A 17,210-nucleotide genomic window follows, 5' to 3' on the forward strand; every position below is an offset into this window, starting at 1 on the left:
AAGAAGGGTAATACTGTATTTTTTTTCCATTCACAGACGGAAAAGAGTAAAATTTTGCTTTATTTAAGCCCAACAGCAATAATCTTACATGGGTTTCAGAAAAATGATACACATTTTACTGTGGGATAATGAGGACCATTAGTTATTAGAGAGAACAAATTATTCTCCTTCAATTCAACACACTTATTCATTCACTTATTTAATAGACTATCCTCTCTCCTTTTCACTAAAATGGCCTTCCCATACAGAACACCTGGCCGTGCAACATGCCACCAGACAGACTTCAGGAGGTGTCTTGATAGGGAGAAAAATAGTCGGAGAATTTCCAAAGTGAAGCCACAGGATAAAACCAACACTTGATGCTTGCCTTTCATTTCAAGGAAAGCAGTATAAAAGCAATAGAAAAAGAAAAAGGTAGTTGAAAAATATACTTGTTCTCCACAAAAGAGTCTTAAAAATAAAAAATCATGAACTTAATAATTTTCCTAAATGAAATTATGCCATTATTCCTGATTTCTTTGTACTGACTAAAAGGACAAAGTATCAAACTTCACTGAAGTTTCAACACTGTAATACATTTCATTAGTCAAAGATAAAAACTACATTAAAAGCAAGAGAATTATTTTATGTCTGTGATTAGGCAGTTGGAGGGCTTGTATTTTATGTATACATTTGTACACTTCAACTTATTTAACAGTGTCAGTTCACTAACTGCAGTTTTTTTTATATAAAGAAAACAGATTTAGAATTTTAAAAACAAATTACAGTAATTTTATGCCTACAGCTTGCACCTCTTAGAAACCATGTACCCCCTAACACTCCCCTTACTTCCCCACCACTTTCCTACCTCCTCCCTCCTTCTCTCTAAAACCACAGGCTAAGTGAGAACTGGTAACAGGGGCTTCAAATCCTCTAGTGAAGAACAGCCACCATGGCTTTTGACTTGGGGTGGAGGAATAAAGGATGCAGATCACAATGTGGCTCTGGCATAGGGTAGGGAGCAAATGCCTGCAAAGAGCTGCCTGGAGACCTTCACGCTTTCTACAGATCCTTATGGTAACTGGCACTTGCTGTCCTGCAATCCACTTACATGGACCTCATATGGGAAAAAAGGGAGAGATAAAGGACTCCAGGATTTTGCACTAATGCCAGTAGATGGGTGGATACCGCTGGTGATGGCAGGAGGTACAGCAGGAGAAGCGGCCAAATAGGGGAGGAGGGGGATGGCACAGTGAAGACAACTTTACAGGTCCTCATTGTAAGAACTGCTATCAAGTGGCAAAAGATAAAAATCAGAAAAAGATAAAAAGGTGTGTAGCCGTAACTGCTTGAGAGCTGAAGACACAGATTCTTCCAGGAGCTCTGACTGGCTACCTGGCATCAAGAGCCTACAGGTCGGGGCAGAGGGGAGGGGGCGGTGGCAGAGGGGGGCCGGGCAAGACTGTGCACAAGCATGGACGGCTCCCACTGTGGACTGAGACTGGTCAGTAATAACATGAACCCTCTGAAGACCAGCCTCATGAGGCTACCAGCTTTGAAAATCGTTTTTGAAAACTGGTCCTAGAAGGCAGCTGCAATTAGGATAAAGTTTGTCCTTAAGCAAGTCAAAATCTGCCCCCTATTTAATTTGTAGTTATCTTTTTTTTTCCCAATTTATTTATTTTCAGAAAAACAGTATTCATTATTTTTTCACCACACCCAGTGCTCCATGCAAGCTGTGCCCTCTATAATACCCACCACCTGGTACCCCCAACCTCCCACCCCCCCGCCACTTCAAACCCCTCAGACTGTTTTTCAGAGTCCATAGTCTCTCATGGTTCACCTCCCCTTCCAATTTACCCAAATTCCCTACTCCTCTCTAACGCCCCTTGTCCTCCATGCTACTGGTTATGCTCCACAAATGAGTGAAACCGTATGATAATTGACTCTCTCTGCTTGACTGATTTCACTCAGCATAATCTCTTCCAGTTCCATCCATGTTGCTACAAAAGTTGGATATTCGTCCTTTCTGATGGAGGCATAATACTCCATAGTGTATATGGACCACATCTTCCTTAATTTGTAGTTATCTTAAATCTGACTCTACAACCAACAGGATCAGTGTGGTCCCCTCTGTGACCAGTGTTGAGCAGGCATCAGGCTACCCCTGGGCAGCCTCCACCACCCTTCACTCGACTGCTCTCTGGCTCAGACACAAGGCTGTGCTCTTACTTTGACATGTCCCTCGTGAGATGGCGCTTGTTCCGTCTACTCCTACTCAGCACTGGGCCACTGAGAAATTTAAAACCAAGGAAGTGAAGGGTAGCACTCAGTCTCTAGGCCAGGTTCTTGGTGATGCAAACAGAAAAACTGGGGAGATGTACTCTTTAGAGAAATGGCTCCACTCAGGGGGTTTTGGTGCTTATGCTGGGGGCTGGGGAGGCGGTGGCTACTGGTCCAGGGGGTGCAGTGGGGAGAAGAGGGAATGTAAAGAAATGTAAAGAATGTAAAGAAAATGAAGCTCCCACTACTTCACATCCACGCTTGGGGACCTCTGTTGGAGGCTCTCCGAGCGAAGAACAGGAAGTAGCGTGTTCAGCACAGTGGTGAGGAGCACAAGATGTGGAGTCATGGACAGCTGGGTCTCCATCTGACCACAGCCAGCCACTTACGAGCTATGCAACAAGACCAAGTTAGCAATCTTTCTAAGCCTTGGCTTCCTTCCCTGTAAAATGGAATGAATAGAAGGCTGGTGCAAAGATTAAATTCGATAACGTATGCAAAGTACTTATTACAGTATCCCACAGAGTAAGCACCCAAGGCAGGGGCAAGAAAAAAGGAGGAAGCTAAGAAGTATTGAGCATTTACACTCCCCTCCTCCCAGCTGAGGATGTATAAGCGTCATCAAATACAACTCAACTTGGAGAACACATTTTAGGACGATTTGGGTAGCAGATTTTATCTTCCTCATTAAGTTTTGCTTAGGTAAATATCAAAAATGAGTTTCCACTTCCAGAGCAGACAATGGTGGGGGCAGGGGAGTCAGGGCTGACAGGCAGGAACTCAGAAAAATACTCAGCAGGGACAGGATGGCAAACATGTGACTTATTCATGTGTCCAATCCCAGTCCACACATGCACAGTGAGCACTAACTATGTATAAATGTTTCCTTTTCAGTTTTTTTCAAATTCTAGTTAGTTAACATATAGTGTCATACTGGTTTCAGGAGTAGAATTCAGTGATTCATCGCTTACATACAATACCCAGTGCTCAACACAAGCGTCCTCCTTAATACCCATCACCCGTCTAGCCCATTCTCCACCTACCTCCATCCATCGACCCTCAGTTCTCTATCACTACAAATCTATTACGGTTTGCTTCCCTCTTTTTTCCCTCCTCTTCCCATATGTTCATCTGTTTTGTTTCTTAAATTCCACATGAGTAGAATCATACGGTATTTGTCTTTCTCTGACCTACTTCGCTTAGCACAATACTCTCTAGCTCCAGCCGTGTCGTTGCAAATGGCAAGATTTCATTCTTTTCAGTGAAACTATGTACAAATCGTATGGACTGGAGGAGTGTGGACACACGTATGCAGAAGCCTGGCAAGAGAGTGGGAAGTGGCTGCTAACAACACACACTGAGTAATCTTCTTGCTCCAGGCCTGCGCCGAGCACTGCACGTGCATCATTCTCCTGCTCCCGCAGAGCAACTGCAGTTTACAATTCCAGAAACCAAGGCTTAGATCAAGGTTTAGAGGTTTGCAAAAGCCACAGAGCTTGTGAATAACAGAACCAGCATATAAACCCAAGTCCCTATGGAGTCAAAGCCCATCTAAGCCAGACATTTTAATGAGAAGAGGGGGAGAATTTTCCATGAAGCAGGGACAGAATGAGCAATGGCTTATTTAGGGGATCCCTAAGTATACCGATTAAGAAATAAGGCTAGAAATACAGGTTTGAGTTCCAGAGTCAGAGTTTGCAACTGCCAGAGTTAAAGACTGTGAGATGTCAGTGGCATTTGGACTTATAGGAAGTGAGGTGCCATCTAACGACTTTTATTGGGCAGTATTCTAAAAATATTCATCTTTGCATACAATGGGATAGAGCAGACATCTTAAATCAATGTAACTCTTGACATGCTGGTCATCCAGAAATGAAATCAGAGCAAGTAATGAAATATATTTCTAAGCATGAGATAACTATCTGGTGCCATAGCAAAAAGTTAAAAAATGCTGAGGTTTTAGAGTTGACCAGCACCTCTTGGGATGATGAAAAATTAGGAATCAGCTAATTCCTGGAAGGTAACAGCATGTCTAGTTTTCAAAGAATTTAAAATAAAGCAAGAGTAGGATACTCACAGGGAAACGAATACTAAAAATTAAACTTTTTAATGTTAAAAAAGCTGCGTATTCTCACTTTATACAAAAATACATTTAGAGACGGAGACAAGATAAACCATCACAATACCATCAATCTCCTTATTAATGGAAGTTCACCAATTAAAGCTACAACAATGTAAGCTCAGACCCTGTAACTGTGGCTAAAATGTCTTTGTTCCTTCTCTTGCCTTCCCTTTCTTCCCTTGCCATTTACTAACGGAGTGCCTACTGTGGGGCAGGCACCCGGCTATAGAGGTAGGAAGCATACGGGGTCCATAGTCTATGAAGAGAAGTAGACATTAACCAACCAGCCAGAAAAATAAATGCCCAGGGCACCTGGGTGGCTCAGTGGGTTAAGCCGCTGCCTTCGGCTCGGGTCATGATCTCGGGGTCCTGGGATCAAGTCCCGCATCGGGCTCTCTGCTCAGCAGGGAGCCTGCTTCCCTCTCTCTCTCTCTGCCTGCCTCTCTATCTACTTGTGATCTCTGTCAAATAAATAAATAAAATCTTTAAAAAAAAATAAATGCCCAACTATAAACAAAGTGCTCAACACACAACATACCCATAAAAGGCTCACAACAGGTGAGGGAAGACTGTGGGTGCTGGCAAAGCCAGCTAAAAGCCTATGTGAGCTGGCGGCACTTACCTAACCATGTTGCAATGAGGACAGCATCAATTCCATCTATTGGCTCACAGATCCGAGCCACGACTGGGTGGATCTGCTGAGCCAGGTAGTACTGGGTGTCAATAGTTAAATTGTCCTGTTTCTGTAGCTGCTCAGGTGCATAGGCTCTCTGACCTGCAGTGAGGTTTGACCCATCCTACAAAAGGACATAGTACAGGTAAAGCTGTAGGAAATTCAGTCACACTATAAACATGCTTGCCCCAAAAGAGGGACGATGATTCAAATTTTATATTCATTCCAAACACTGAAAAGTCCTTTTGACCTATTGGTGAACATTTCATATGTATCTAAGAGTAGAAGGTCAAGGAAAACACGTCACCCATTGTCCAAGAATGTAAATCCAGCATGTGTTGCGTTCTATTTTTTGTTGAAACACGAAACCAACAAGATGGCATGACTAGATTAAATAATTCCACCTGCCATCTCACAGAAGCACACTGGAAGACTTGCTAACTACTAGTCTAGTCAGAAAGGTCTTTTAGGAATGATGAGAAAAAATATGGGTGGTCCTTTTAATACAATCCCTTCAAGCAAGAATTCTAGTCATAATCTCATCTTAAAGGGCCCCAGGGGTCATATTTTTTATGTATTGAAAAGCAAACGAGCAAGGGGAAACAAAGGGTATGAAACCCACAGAGTAGTAACTTATATACAAGATATAATAGATAGAAATAAAATTAATGAGCTATCTTGGTGGAGTGGTAATGCTCTAGAAGCAAAATATTTGGCCAGTGGAATGAAGGATAAGCCATTTTGCACTGTTTACACGGTTCTCCTCAAGGAAAGGAAAGGAAGATGGGTTGAAGAGGGTCTTTTCAAAGGTTTCCTCTTAATAAAGTTGTGTAATTCTATGTAACTGGTCCATATACAGCCCTGTGGGTGAGGTCACCATCATCTGTGATTCAAAAAAAAATTATCACACTACTGGGCCAACATCTGACAACTCACTCCACCCTTCTTTATCTACAACAACAGAACTTAATATTCAGACTCGTCAATTTTGACTATTCGCAGCGCTAAGCTGCTCTGCAAAACAGATAGCATGAACCCTATTCTTTCATTCTTGCCACAGTTGGCCCCTTCTCAGCTTAGCCCCCAGCCCAAAGCAGAGGCTACTCGCACACTGCTATCTTCAGACTAGAGGCAGGGACCTCCTTCTCTGGCAAGGGTCTTGATGGAAACAAACTGGGATGTTTATCAACTAGGTCCTACATGGTCTAGGATATAATGAAATACTTAGAAAGCAAACCGTGGGTTAAAAGACTTATCAAATAATTATTTCAGGAGTTCACAACACAGTAAAAGAAATTAGGCAGAATTCATCACCTTTAATTGTTGCCCTTTGCGAAGTCTGAATTATTAGATGGGCGTAAGATGACAGTCAATGACAAAAAGAGGGTGAAAAATCCCTGGGCAGTGTCTTTACACACTTCAACTATATTCAGACTGACTTCACTAACTAACACCTGAAACCTGATCAATTTACAGGACTGTTTTTTTTTTTTTAAACTGGTCTGTCCTGGGCGCCTGGGTGGCTCAGTGGGTTAAGCCTCTACCTTCGGCTCAAGTCATGATCTCAGGGTCCTGGGATCGAGGCCCGCATAGGGCTCTCTGCTCAGCGGGGAGCCTGCTTTCTCCTCTTTTTCTCTATGCCTGCCTTTCTGCATACTTGTGATCTCTCTGTTTCAAATAAATAAAAATAAAAACTCTTTTAAAAAAATAAGTTGGTCTGTCCTAGCAATACTGAGGGGTGCCTGGGTAGCTCAGTCAGTTGAGCATTTGAATCCTGATTTCAACTTAGGTCATGATCTTGGGGTCAGGAGATCAAACCCCGCATTGTGCTCTGCGCTAGGTATACAGCCTGCTTGAGATTCTCTCTCTGAACCCCCCAAAATAAAGATTATATAGCAATGTTAAGTTTACCATTTTGTAATGGTGAATAAATATCAAATTTACACAAGGGCACCTGGGTGGCTCACTCAGTTAAGTGTCTGCCTTTTGACTCAGGTCATGATCTCAGGGTCCTGGGATCAAGTTCCCCGTCAGGTTCTCCGCTAAGCACGGAGTCTGCTTTTCCCTCCCTTTGCCCCTCTCTCCAACTTGTGCTTCCTCGCTCACTCTCTCTCAAATAAATAAATAATATCTTTGAAGAAAATCAAATTTCTATAGCCAACTTTTTTTAAAAGCATGTGAGTTGCTTTCCAATATATCAATAGACGATGTTCTCACAGTAAGTCAAGTTTTTTAAAAAAGCAGTTGAAAATTTCTAAGCATATCCTCAGCTAAGAAAGTTTTTATTTTAAATAACCACATGAAGGACCAGTTTTAACACTGACCCAACCATATTTCTTATTGTATTTAAAAAATCCGAGCCCAAACATGACTAAAGCCAAAAAGAATTGGTAAGACAGGTTTTGCTGTGCTATGTTGGAAAAACATCCAGGCCATGACAGAACATATATCTCTCACAGACCTAATTCTCAAACCTAGTAAGATCCGATGATATATGCAATAACGCATGGTATACACCTTTAAAATCAGATTAAGAAGCGATGTTGGTCGGGGCGCCTGGGTGGCTCAGTGGGTTAAGCCGCTGCCTTCGGCTCGGGTCATGATCTCAGGGTCCTGGGATCGAGTCCCGCATCGGGCTCTCTGCTCGGCGGGGAGCCTGCTTCCTCCTCTCTCTATCTGCCTGCCTCTCTGCCTACTTGTGATCTCTCTCTGTCCAATAAATAAATAAAATCTTTAAAAAAAATTAAAAAAAAATTTAAAAAAAGAAGCGATGTTGGTCTTCCTTGAAGAGCCTATGTAGTTAATTTGTGAACTTCACAAAGTACATACTTCACAGAGACAACCAGGTGCAGTCAATTCATTCAAAACTATGTCGTTGGGGGTAGAGCTCAGTGGTAGAGCATTTGACTGCAAAACTATGTCGTCATCTTTAGTAGGAAACTAATGGAAAAAAGTTAATGGGTGACAAGTGGCCCCCTTAAAACAATTATGTTAAAGGCACACCTTATGCTATTATGTCTAATGAAAGTTACTAATAATTGAGGCTTAAAACTTAACCAACAAGTGGAAGTTGATCTAAGTCTCAGCAAATCACATAGGTTTTACAAATTGAAGGACTACAATGTAAATCTGACACCAAAAACATTACTCTCTGAACTCATCTGAATGTAGAGTCAGAATAAATTATCACTAGAGTACTACAGTCTAAATATAAATTTCAAACAAAACAGAACCTCTCTAGGAAACAGGCTATTTGTGGAGGGCACCTTTGCTTAGAGCAGTATTGTTCTTTTCAAAGTGTATCATCATACATTTAAAAAAAATTCTAAAAATATGGCTGTGTTAAGAAACAGAATAATTTGAGTGCTTGAAAGCAAAAGAGGTAGGGAGCTTTGGCTCACAAATGTGCTGAAAGTGGGCCTGGCCCACTGTTAGGGGACAGAGGCAAATTAAAGTCCTACAGCTTTTCAGAGCACCTGGGTGGCTCAGTGGGTTAAGCCTCTGCCTTCAATTCAGGTCATGGTCTCAGGGTCTGGGGATGAAGCCTCTGCTCAGTGGGGAGCCTGCTTCCCCCCTCCCCATGCCCCCCAACTCTGCCTGCTTCTCTGCCTACTTGGGATCTCACTTTCTCTGTCAGATAAATAAATAAATAAAACCTTTAAAAAAAAAAGTCCCACAGCTTTTCTTGGTACACAATGAGTAGCATAAACAAAAAGAAACACGAACTATAGTTTTAAGAAGCAAGAAAGTTAAGGCCTAGCACCAGTGGATGGGGAAAATGTTGAAAACACATAAAATTGGATTTATTGTACTGTATCAGCATCAGCAATTATTGAGCTTTACTAGCTCAATAAGACCTGGGAAAAAGAGATCATAATACCTAATATCTAGACACCAAGGAACATAACCTTGACTTTTAAAATCTATCGATCACACTACCATACATCTCCATTCCAGATTTAGCCAAAACATAATTGTGACTGGATTTCATTATTAGATGTTATTTCATGGAACCTATTTAATTTTTCAAAGCTATATTGCCATCTGCTCCTGTCATTAATAATCTAAGAGCTTTTCCATGTATGTGAAGTCATAAGTGAAAAAAAGCTAGCCTATTTACCAAAATCTTTATTTGCATAATATGAAAATTGTTTTTTTGAGATGAGACTTGTCAGAGGCAATATGCAAAGCACATTAAGGGCTTGAGCGAGTCAGACATTTATGGAAATATTTTCCTGCAGGAATTGGCTTTCTGTAACAGTTCTTAATCAAGGGTAACCCTAGGAGGGAGACAGAGTCAAGTGCTGATTCCTGTCCATGTACTTAAATCATTTGTTATGTACATCATCCACAGTACCGAGCAGATATTAGCAGATAATTTCTAAATTCTGAAAAGACTATGATTTAAAAACACATTGATTGTAGTTTGACAAAGATCAATCATAATGCAATGAAATTTAAGGCTTATCTCATTTTTTTTACAGTAATAACAAAATGCAATAATTAATTAATTAAAAAGTACGTCTTATAACACAGATGAATTATGCCTTTTGGTAAGTATACCACACCACGGAAATTTTAAAGAATTTGGATAGAGGCTGTGACTTTTTTTTTCCCCAAAAGGAAGAGATGAGACTTCTCCTTTGTTCCAACTGGAGTTAAGTGCGTTCAAAGAAAAAAAACTGCTCTTTTGTCCTACCCTCTCTCTTCATCCCTGTCAGAGGCATGCTACTCTCCAAAAAAACTGGTTAGTGGTTTAAACCTGTGTTCCAGAAATGGTAGAGGTTCCTCAGATATGCCACACAGAAGAGGCATAAGGCAAGGAGGTGGGTTCTAGGCCCCCTTCCACTCAAAATACAACAAACCGGTGAGATCATTTGCGTTTTCTTCCTGAGGCATGTTTTTGGGGGTCTCATACCTTTCTCCATATTAACAAGTACTTCACATTTTTCTTAAGTAACTCTTAGAACACAAGCTAGGGAAAATGTATTTACTCTCTTATTCTAAGTATTCATAATGGAATCTGTGGCAGAAGGAATGATAATGGACTACTGCTGGACATATGACCAAATTTACATACATTTTTCACGTAAGTTAATTAAGGGTTGAAACAGTACCTACTGTTATGCATCTGTCTCACCAAAACAATTTCAGTAAACCAGGACACTGGTCTTAAAGGTTTTATGAACATTTTAGTAAAATACACCATATCTCTAATGCTTCAAATGTTATAAAACCAACCAGACTAACCAATCTCTTTACAACATCAATTATTTGGAAGACCATTAAATAAGACACTGTGGTGATCTGAGTTTTACTTTGGGTTATGGGGTCCAGGAGACTTATTAATTGCTACAGTTTACCTGACAGATGACATACGACACGGTATCTCCAGCTTTCACCTTTCTGCCTCCTTGAGAATTCATCCAAAGGGCAACATGTACATGAGGTAGGCTTTTTTTATCAGGATAATCCTGGGGATCCTTTGTCAATGCCTAAAAGAGAAAATGAGGAAACCAAAAGCCCCAAACATTAAAATAAAACCCTTCTCACACAGATATACACTAAACACATCTTTCCTAGAATCCTATCTGACACATAAACATAAAAAGAACAAAAGCTATATATAGAAAACAGTGCCACAGTCTTTAGACATTCATCCTCAAGGCTCCTCCCTCCTTCATTTACTAATATAACTAGATGCAACTCTGGCAAGAAAGAAATAGAAGTTTATGGGCCATGGTACGTAATACTTGCATATAAAAAAATTTAGACGATAAAAATTCAGTTTTCTATCAAGTCTTCAGTTTCTCTTAATGCCTGCAATTGCCTCACTGAATTAAGTGGTTAGTAAGGATTGATGTAGATAGGCTACTCTGACTTAATGATCTCTTTCTCAAAGGCCCCTCTAGCCTAATTAAATCTCAAAGGTACAAGAAATCGGTGGATTTATTCACACTGTTAATTTAAGTTCTATAAAGGCAGAAAGAACGAGTTTCAAAGAGAAAGTAAGCCCTAGGAGTGAAGGGACATATCAGCCTGGCTTGCAGTACTCAGTGCTCAGAACGATTCCTGGTAAACATTAACAACGAAATGTTGGCAGAATTATTTCGCTCACTCTGCAATAATTCACTAAGTTCAAGCACTGTAAAGTATTGTGAGATGAGTACAGTCACTGGTCCTAAGTCATCTACTATTAGTAGATGATTCCTCATTCTGCAAATAAAATCTCTAAAATAAGCCACATGTGCCATAAGGGACATGTGAACAGTGTTAGGGAGAGAGTTTAGAGAGGCAAAGATCACTTCCATCTGAGAGCAGAAATCACAGAAGTAAAAAACTTGAGCTGGCATGTGAAGAAAAAGAGGATTTTAAGAAAAGGTGACAGGAGCAAGAACATTCTGGGTAGTGATAAAAGCAAAAGTTAAGCAAGAGGTAACACAAAATACAGTCCATCAGACTGGAACTCAGTATGCACGAAGGGTAGGAGAGAGATATTAGCCTCGTGGTTGGTTTCAAAAGACAAGAGGAAGGGCAGGGGGCAGGGTGCCCCACATGACTAGATCACCTCAGTGTGGTCTGCAGAACCCTTAGGGCTCCAGATAGCCTTTCAGGGAGTCAAGAGGTCAAATTTATCATCCTGACAATACTGTTTGCATGGGTGATGCAGAAGCAATGGTAGGTAAAAATTCTCACGTCTCATAAACACGAATCAGGGCAGCCACACCAAACTATGCTACCTATCACTTGTATTCTTCACCACCACACACTCAGAGAGAGAGACAGAGACAGACAGACAGACAGACACACACACACACACACAAAGCAAGCGCACATGCCAATTTCACTCAAGAATGCCCTTCATGGAAGAGCAAACATTAGTTTTTTAAGCTCCTGACCCTGAACAGAAAAGGCTAGTATTTTGTGGGACGAAATAAGAAGTACACACAAGACATGTCTACTGTATACTGAAGAATAAAGTTTGCTAGAGAAAAAGCACTCGTGCAACTGTTCTGAGTTACAAGCTGAAACAGCTGCCTTGTTCACAGAACATAATTCTTCCTTGCAAGCATGATAGGCCAGCTACTGCTATTCAAACATGAGTTTTTGGCAGATAACTTTTTTTCTTTTTAAAAGATTTTATTTACTCATTTTTGAGAGAGAGAGAGAGAGCATGAGCAGGGGGGAGGGGCAGAGGGAGAGGGAGAACCAGACTCCCCACTGAGCAGGGAGCCTGACATGGGGCTCCATCCCAGGAACCTGAGATCATGACCCCAGCTGAAGGCAGACGCTAAACCCACTAAGCCACCCAGGTGCCTCAATGGCAAACAATTTCTCAAAAAAGATGTCGTGAAAAGAAGGGCCATCTGTACCCCAATGTTTATAGCAGCAATGGCCACAGTCGCCAAACTATGGAAAGAACCAAGATGCCCTTCAACAGATGAATGGATAAGGAAGATGTGGTCCATATACACTATGGAGTATTATGCCTCCATCAGAAAGGACGAATATCCAACTTTTGTAGCAACATGGACGGGACTGGAAGAGATTATGCTGAGTGAAATCAGTCAAGCAGAGAGAGTCAATTATCATACGGTTTCACTCATTTGTGGAGCATAACCAATAGCATGGAGGACAAGGGGCGTTAGAGAGGAGTAGGGAATTTGGGTAAATTGGAAGGGGAGGTGAACCATGAGAGACTATGGACTCTGAAAAACAGTCTGAGGGGTTTGAAGTGGCGGGGGGGTGGGAGGTTGGGGTACCAGGTGGTGGGTATTATAGAGGGCACGGCTTGCATGGAGCACTGGGTGTGGTGAAAAAATAATGAATACTGTTTTTCTGAAAATAAATTGGGAGAAAAAAAAAAGAACAGAGTGAGCCTGCAACTTCAAGAATAACAAATGCAGGACATCCTGCCTATGATAAAATTCAACCTTTCAAGCACAAATTAGAATTATAGAAAACTTGTTTGTATGTGTGTGAGCTTGATGGCTTCTAAATACTTAAAGACTTTTCTGATGATATAGGTAGGAATACTTTAAAATGTGATTTTTGATAATGTACAATGAAATGCATCAATATCTGTAAGATCTGTAAAACCCAGGAAACTATCATTTCACAAATGACCAAAGCATTATGTCATGCATCAGTAAAATATCTATTCCAAGTATAACACAGACCAAAAGACTTTCATGTGAGAGTATGGAAAGTTCATGGATTAGGTTTCAGATTTTCACATTAAAATAATATTTATGAAAATGCCACTTAGATAATACTTGTGTAGAATCAAAGAAATATATATACAACTATCTGAAAAAAAGTCCTGAAATATTTCCTTTTCTAACTATGTATTTGTGTGAAAATGGATTTTCTTCCTATACTTCAACCAAAACCACACATCACGACAGACTGGCCACTCAAGAGGATATAAGAATACAGATGTCTTCTACCAAACTAGACATTATACAGATTTGCAAAATTATAAAATGATGCCACTACTCTGACTAATTTTTCTTTGTTTTGAAATATGTAGTTACTTTTCAAGGAAAAATGTTATTTTTGTAATCACAAACTGGGTTTACTGCTATTTTTACTGCTTTAAAAGCTCCTGAGTTTTAATTTCTAACAGTAAATATTAACACAGGCCATATAAACAAAAGCTCTTACAGTCCTCAATTATTTTAAGAGTATGCAAGTGTCCTGAGACCAGGAAATGTGAGAACTGCTAGAGCAGAATAAAGCAGGTCCTCAGACACAGCTGCACACACCCATGTCATGTCCAGTTTCCAAATCGTACACTCAAGTGCAGGAGAGCGTCTAGGAAATGCTCTAACTATCTGACTCGCCTCTAAACTGCTTAAGGCAGAGTCTAGATTGACTTGAATGGATAATATTGCATAAAAACCTTAATCAACAGAACTCTACTTAAAAAAATATCTTCCTCAACTTACTATACTCCAGGGCAATATTAAGAAATTCTGAATTTCAGGGGGCCTGGGTGGCTCAGTTGGTTAAGCCACCAACTTTGGCTCAGGTCATGATCCTGGAGTGCCCACATCGGGCTCCCTGCTTGGCAGGGAGTATGTTTCTCCCTCTGACCCTCCCCCTCTATGCTCTCTCTTTCATTCTCTCTCTCTCAAATAAATAAATAAAATCTTTTAAAAATTCTGAATTTCATGTAATATACTTTTCCAGTTATTAGACTGGGGCTATTTGGGGATCGTACAAGCTAGTTTTAGAAGGCTTGATTTTTAAAAAATGCTTCCTGGTGGTTCAGGCTCAAGTTAACCAGGGCTATACAAATCAGCTGTGAAGTACTTTGTGTTACTTTATGAAAAATATCTAAGCTAAGATTGCGGTAATTCAGAAAATCACACATGATGTTTTCCAGTTGTTTTTAACAACAAGGACTAAAATCTCCACAAAGGCAAATCTCACCACTTTACTCCCCCACCCTAGGCTAGCCTCCTATTTTCAGTCCCTCCGAGATCACAAAAAATATCCCTAACTACAGATACACAGATATTCTCTCATAAGACCAACCACAACTAGTCACATACATAGACTCTTCCATTCCACTCTCCATTGAAAGCGATGAAATGTAAAAACTGAATTGCTCACAAGTTTTAAACACTGTAAGTATTCAGACAAATGTTAATCAAGACACATCACCTTTGACATAAATAGCTTGCTATAAACAGACTTAGGAATAACTATGATATAGATAGTCCTTTCATCAGAATTCACTGCACTTCTGTCAACACTGCAGAAATCCATTTTCTTTATTAAAAAAGAAATATAAAAATATGGGACAGTAAATATCTTTGAAAGACTATTTCCATCTTGTAAAACATGGAACAAGATTTGTTTATTCAATTTTATATCCCAGAATGTAGCACGGTGCACATAAGAAGTACTCCATGTTTGATGAATGGGAAGAGTAGAAAAACAAGTGAATTCTTTTAATATTTACTGAACAACTGTGATTTGCCAGCTACTACGTGAAGTGAAATGGAGAATATAAAGATAGTAAGTCACAATTTTAGCTCTGCCACAGAAAATGAAGGGCACAGTCCTAATCACATTAAGTATTACTATTATTATAAATAATAATGTCACCATAAATTGGTAATTAGTGATGCTGAATGATGGATACATGGGGATTCATAATACTATTCTCTACTTTTGTAGTAAGTTTGACAATTTCAGTGGTAAAAACTTCAAAATAACAAGACTGTCTGCAGACCGTTCATTAGCACTTGGGAGATTGCCAGTGCCTCAGGGTATGGTGGCATCCTTCCTGTAAGAAGATGACAGTGTGGGTGCACTGACCTAGAGGACACATGCTCAGTGTTCTTCTGCCAATAATGCGGTCATGTTTGGATTCAGCCTTCCCAACTCCTGCCTGAAACCCCCTGTTAAGGAGGGCCCACATTTCTAAGAAGAGAGATCATGTCAGGGATATAGTCTACAAAATCGATGCAAAAATTGATCAAAAGAAGACTGAAGTCATAACTCTAACTCATGCACATTTCTTTTTTTAAAAAAGATTTTATTTATTTATTTGACAGAGAGAAATCACAAGTAGATGGAGAGACAGGCTTAGAGAGAGAGGGAAGCAGGCTCCCTGCTGAGCAGAGAGCCCGATGCGGGACTTGATCCCAGGACCCTGAGATCATGACCTGAGCCAAAGGCAGCGGCTTAACCCACTGAGCCACCCAGGCGCCCCTCATGCACATTTCTGGGACAGACCAAACAAAATTGGAAAGGAAATCACTATTTAGATGTCCCAAGTGATGCCATGCCAATGGGTAAACACTGCACCGCTTCAAGTGAAGAGCTAGTGCCAACGTACATGTCCTCTTACTATATTTACTTCTATTTTTTTATACTTCCATGTAGAAATGAAGGTCTTCTTTTGTGACATTAAAGACCTCATAGTAGAGGTGTAGGAAACAAATGACTCACCTAAGAATAAACACTAATCCTAAGGATACGCATAGAAAATATTCATCTTCTCTGAAAACCAAAGAAATGCAAATTAAATGCAACAGTGAGACACTGTTTCATATCATAATGATAGCACTATTTCATTTAAATATCACCAGTGAACTCTCATCAATAAGAGCAAATCTGTAGGGAAACTGGCACACACATTTTGTTCTTATCAATGGGTATCACCCTTTTATAAAGCAATTTAGCAAGAACCATAGAGATACACTTATCTTTAACTCAAATAATTCACTTCAAGGAACCTAAACTAATATAATTCATCAAAAAGGAAAAAGATAAAGAAAGAAAGATGTTCAATACAGTGATTTCCAGTATACAAAATAATGCAAATAATCAAACAGAAATTTTAAATAAAGATATATCAGTGAAATATAAGATAAATATAACCTTTTTTAAGATAATATAGAAATGTGGAGCAATCTATTTATGTCAAATAAAAACAGATTTCAAAATAATATATATTGTGATTGCTTCAATGTAAAAATGTGTTTTCAAGAGTAAGGAACCATGCAAAAATGACAAGCATCACTTTAGCACAGGGGTATCATGCATGAGTTTTAACCCTAAGTCTTCTATTTAATGTCATCATTAGATTCTTTTTCATTAAAATTCCGTTTTTGTATCAGCTTTGACAATGTAATCTATTTATCACAAAATGGGTAAAATGGTATTCACAAAATTAGCTTCTGAATATGTAAGGGTACTCTTTTTAAATGGGGGGAAGAAAGGAAATCTGCAATCTAACATCTTATATTACACAGCACTTTGGAAACCAAGGTTTTATTTTTCAAATTAGGTAAGGAAAATTATTCCTCATTTTCAACAACTAAGACTGCCCATCAAGCCTAAATTACACAGTTGAAAAAGAAAATAAAAGCACAAGTCCTCTGGCTATAAAGAAAATGCTATCGCCATCTTAATTCTAAAGAACTATGTCCCCAAAAAAGCATTCTGATTGCAGTACCTTTAAGGATCACCTTCTGTGAATGTCCCCCCCGCCACACACACACACACACACTCTCTCTCTCTCTCTCTCTCTCTCTCTCTCTCAGGCACTCTGTCTCCATCTTTCTCTAAGCTTACAGGCCTATCCTCCCAAACAACTATAAATGAAGAGGACTATGGAGAAGGTAATACTCT

General features: G+C 39.8%; 1 protein-coding gene across 2 annotated transcripts in view; it reads right to left on the reverse strand.

Annotated features, from left to right (window-relative positions):
* The window catches only part of POLA1 (DNA polymerase alpha 1, catalytic subunit), a 303,690-nt gene that overhangs the window by 163,886 nt on the left and 122,594 nt on the right, over positions 1–17,210 (reverse strand). For both annotated transcript variants that reach the window (XM_044234364.1, XM_044234365.1), the window contains 2 exons: positions 10,421–10,552; positions 5,007–5,181 (listed from right to left, as the gene is read on the reverse strand). In XM_044234364.1, the coding sequence (XP_044090299.1) occupies positions 5,007–5,181; positions 10,421–10,552 (307 nt within the window). The remainder of the gene's footprint in view (positions 1–5,006; positions 5,182–10,420; positions 10,553–17,210) is intronic.

This window comes from Neovison vison, chromosome X (genome assembly GCF_020171115.1).
Source record: "Neovison vison isolate M4711 chromosome X, ASM_NN_V1, whole genome shotgun sequence".
NCBI lineage: Eukaryota > Metazoa > Chordata > Mammalia > Carnivora > Mustelidae > Neogale > Neogale vison.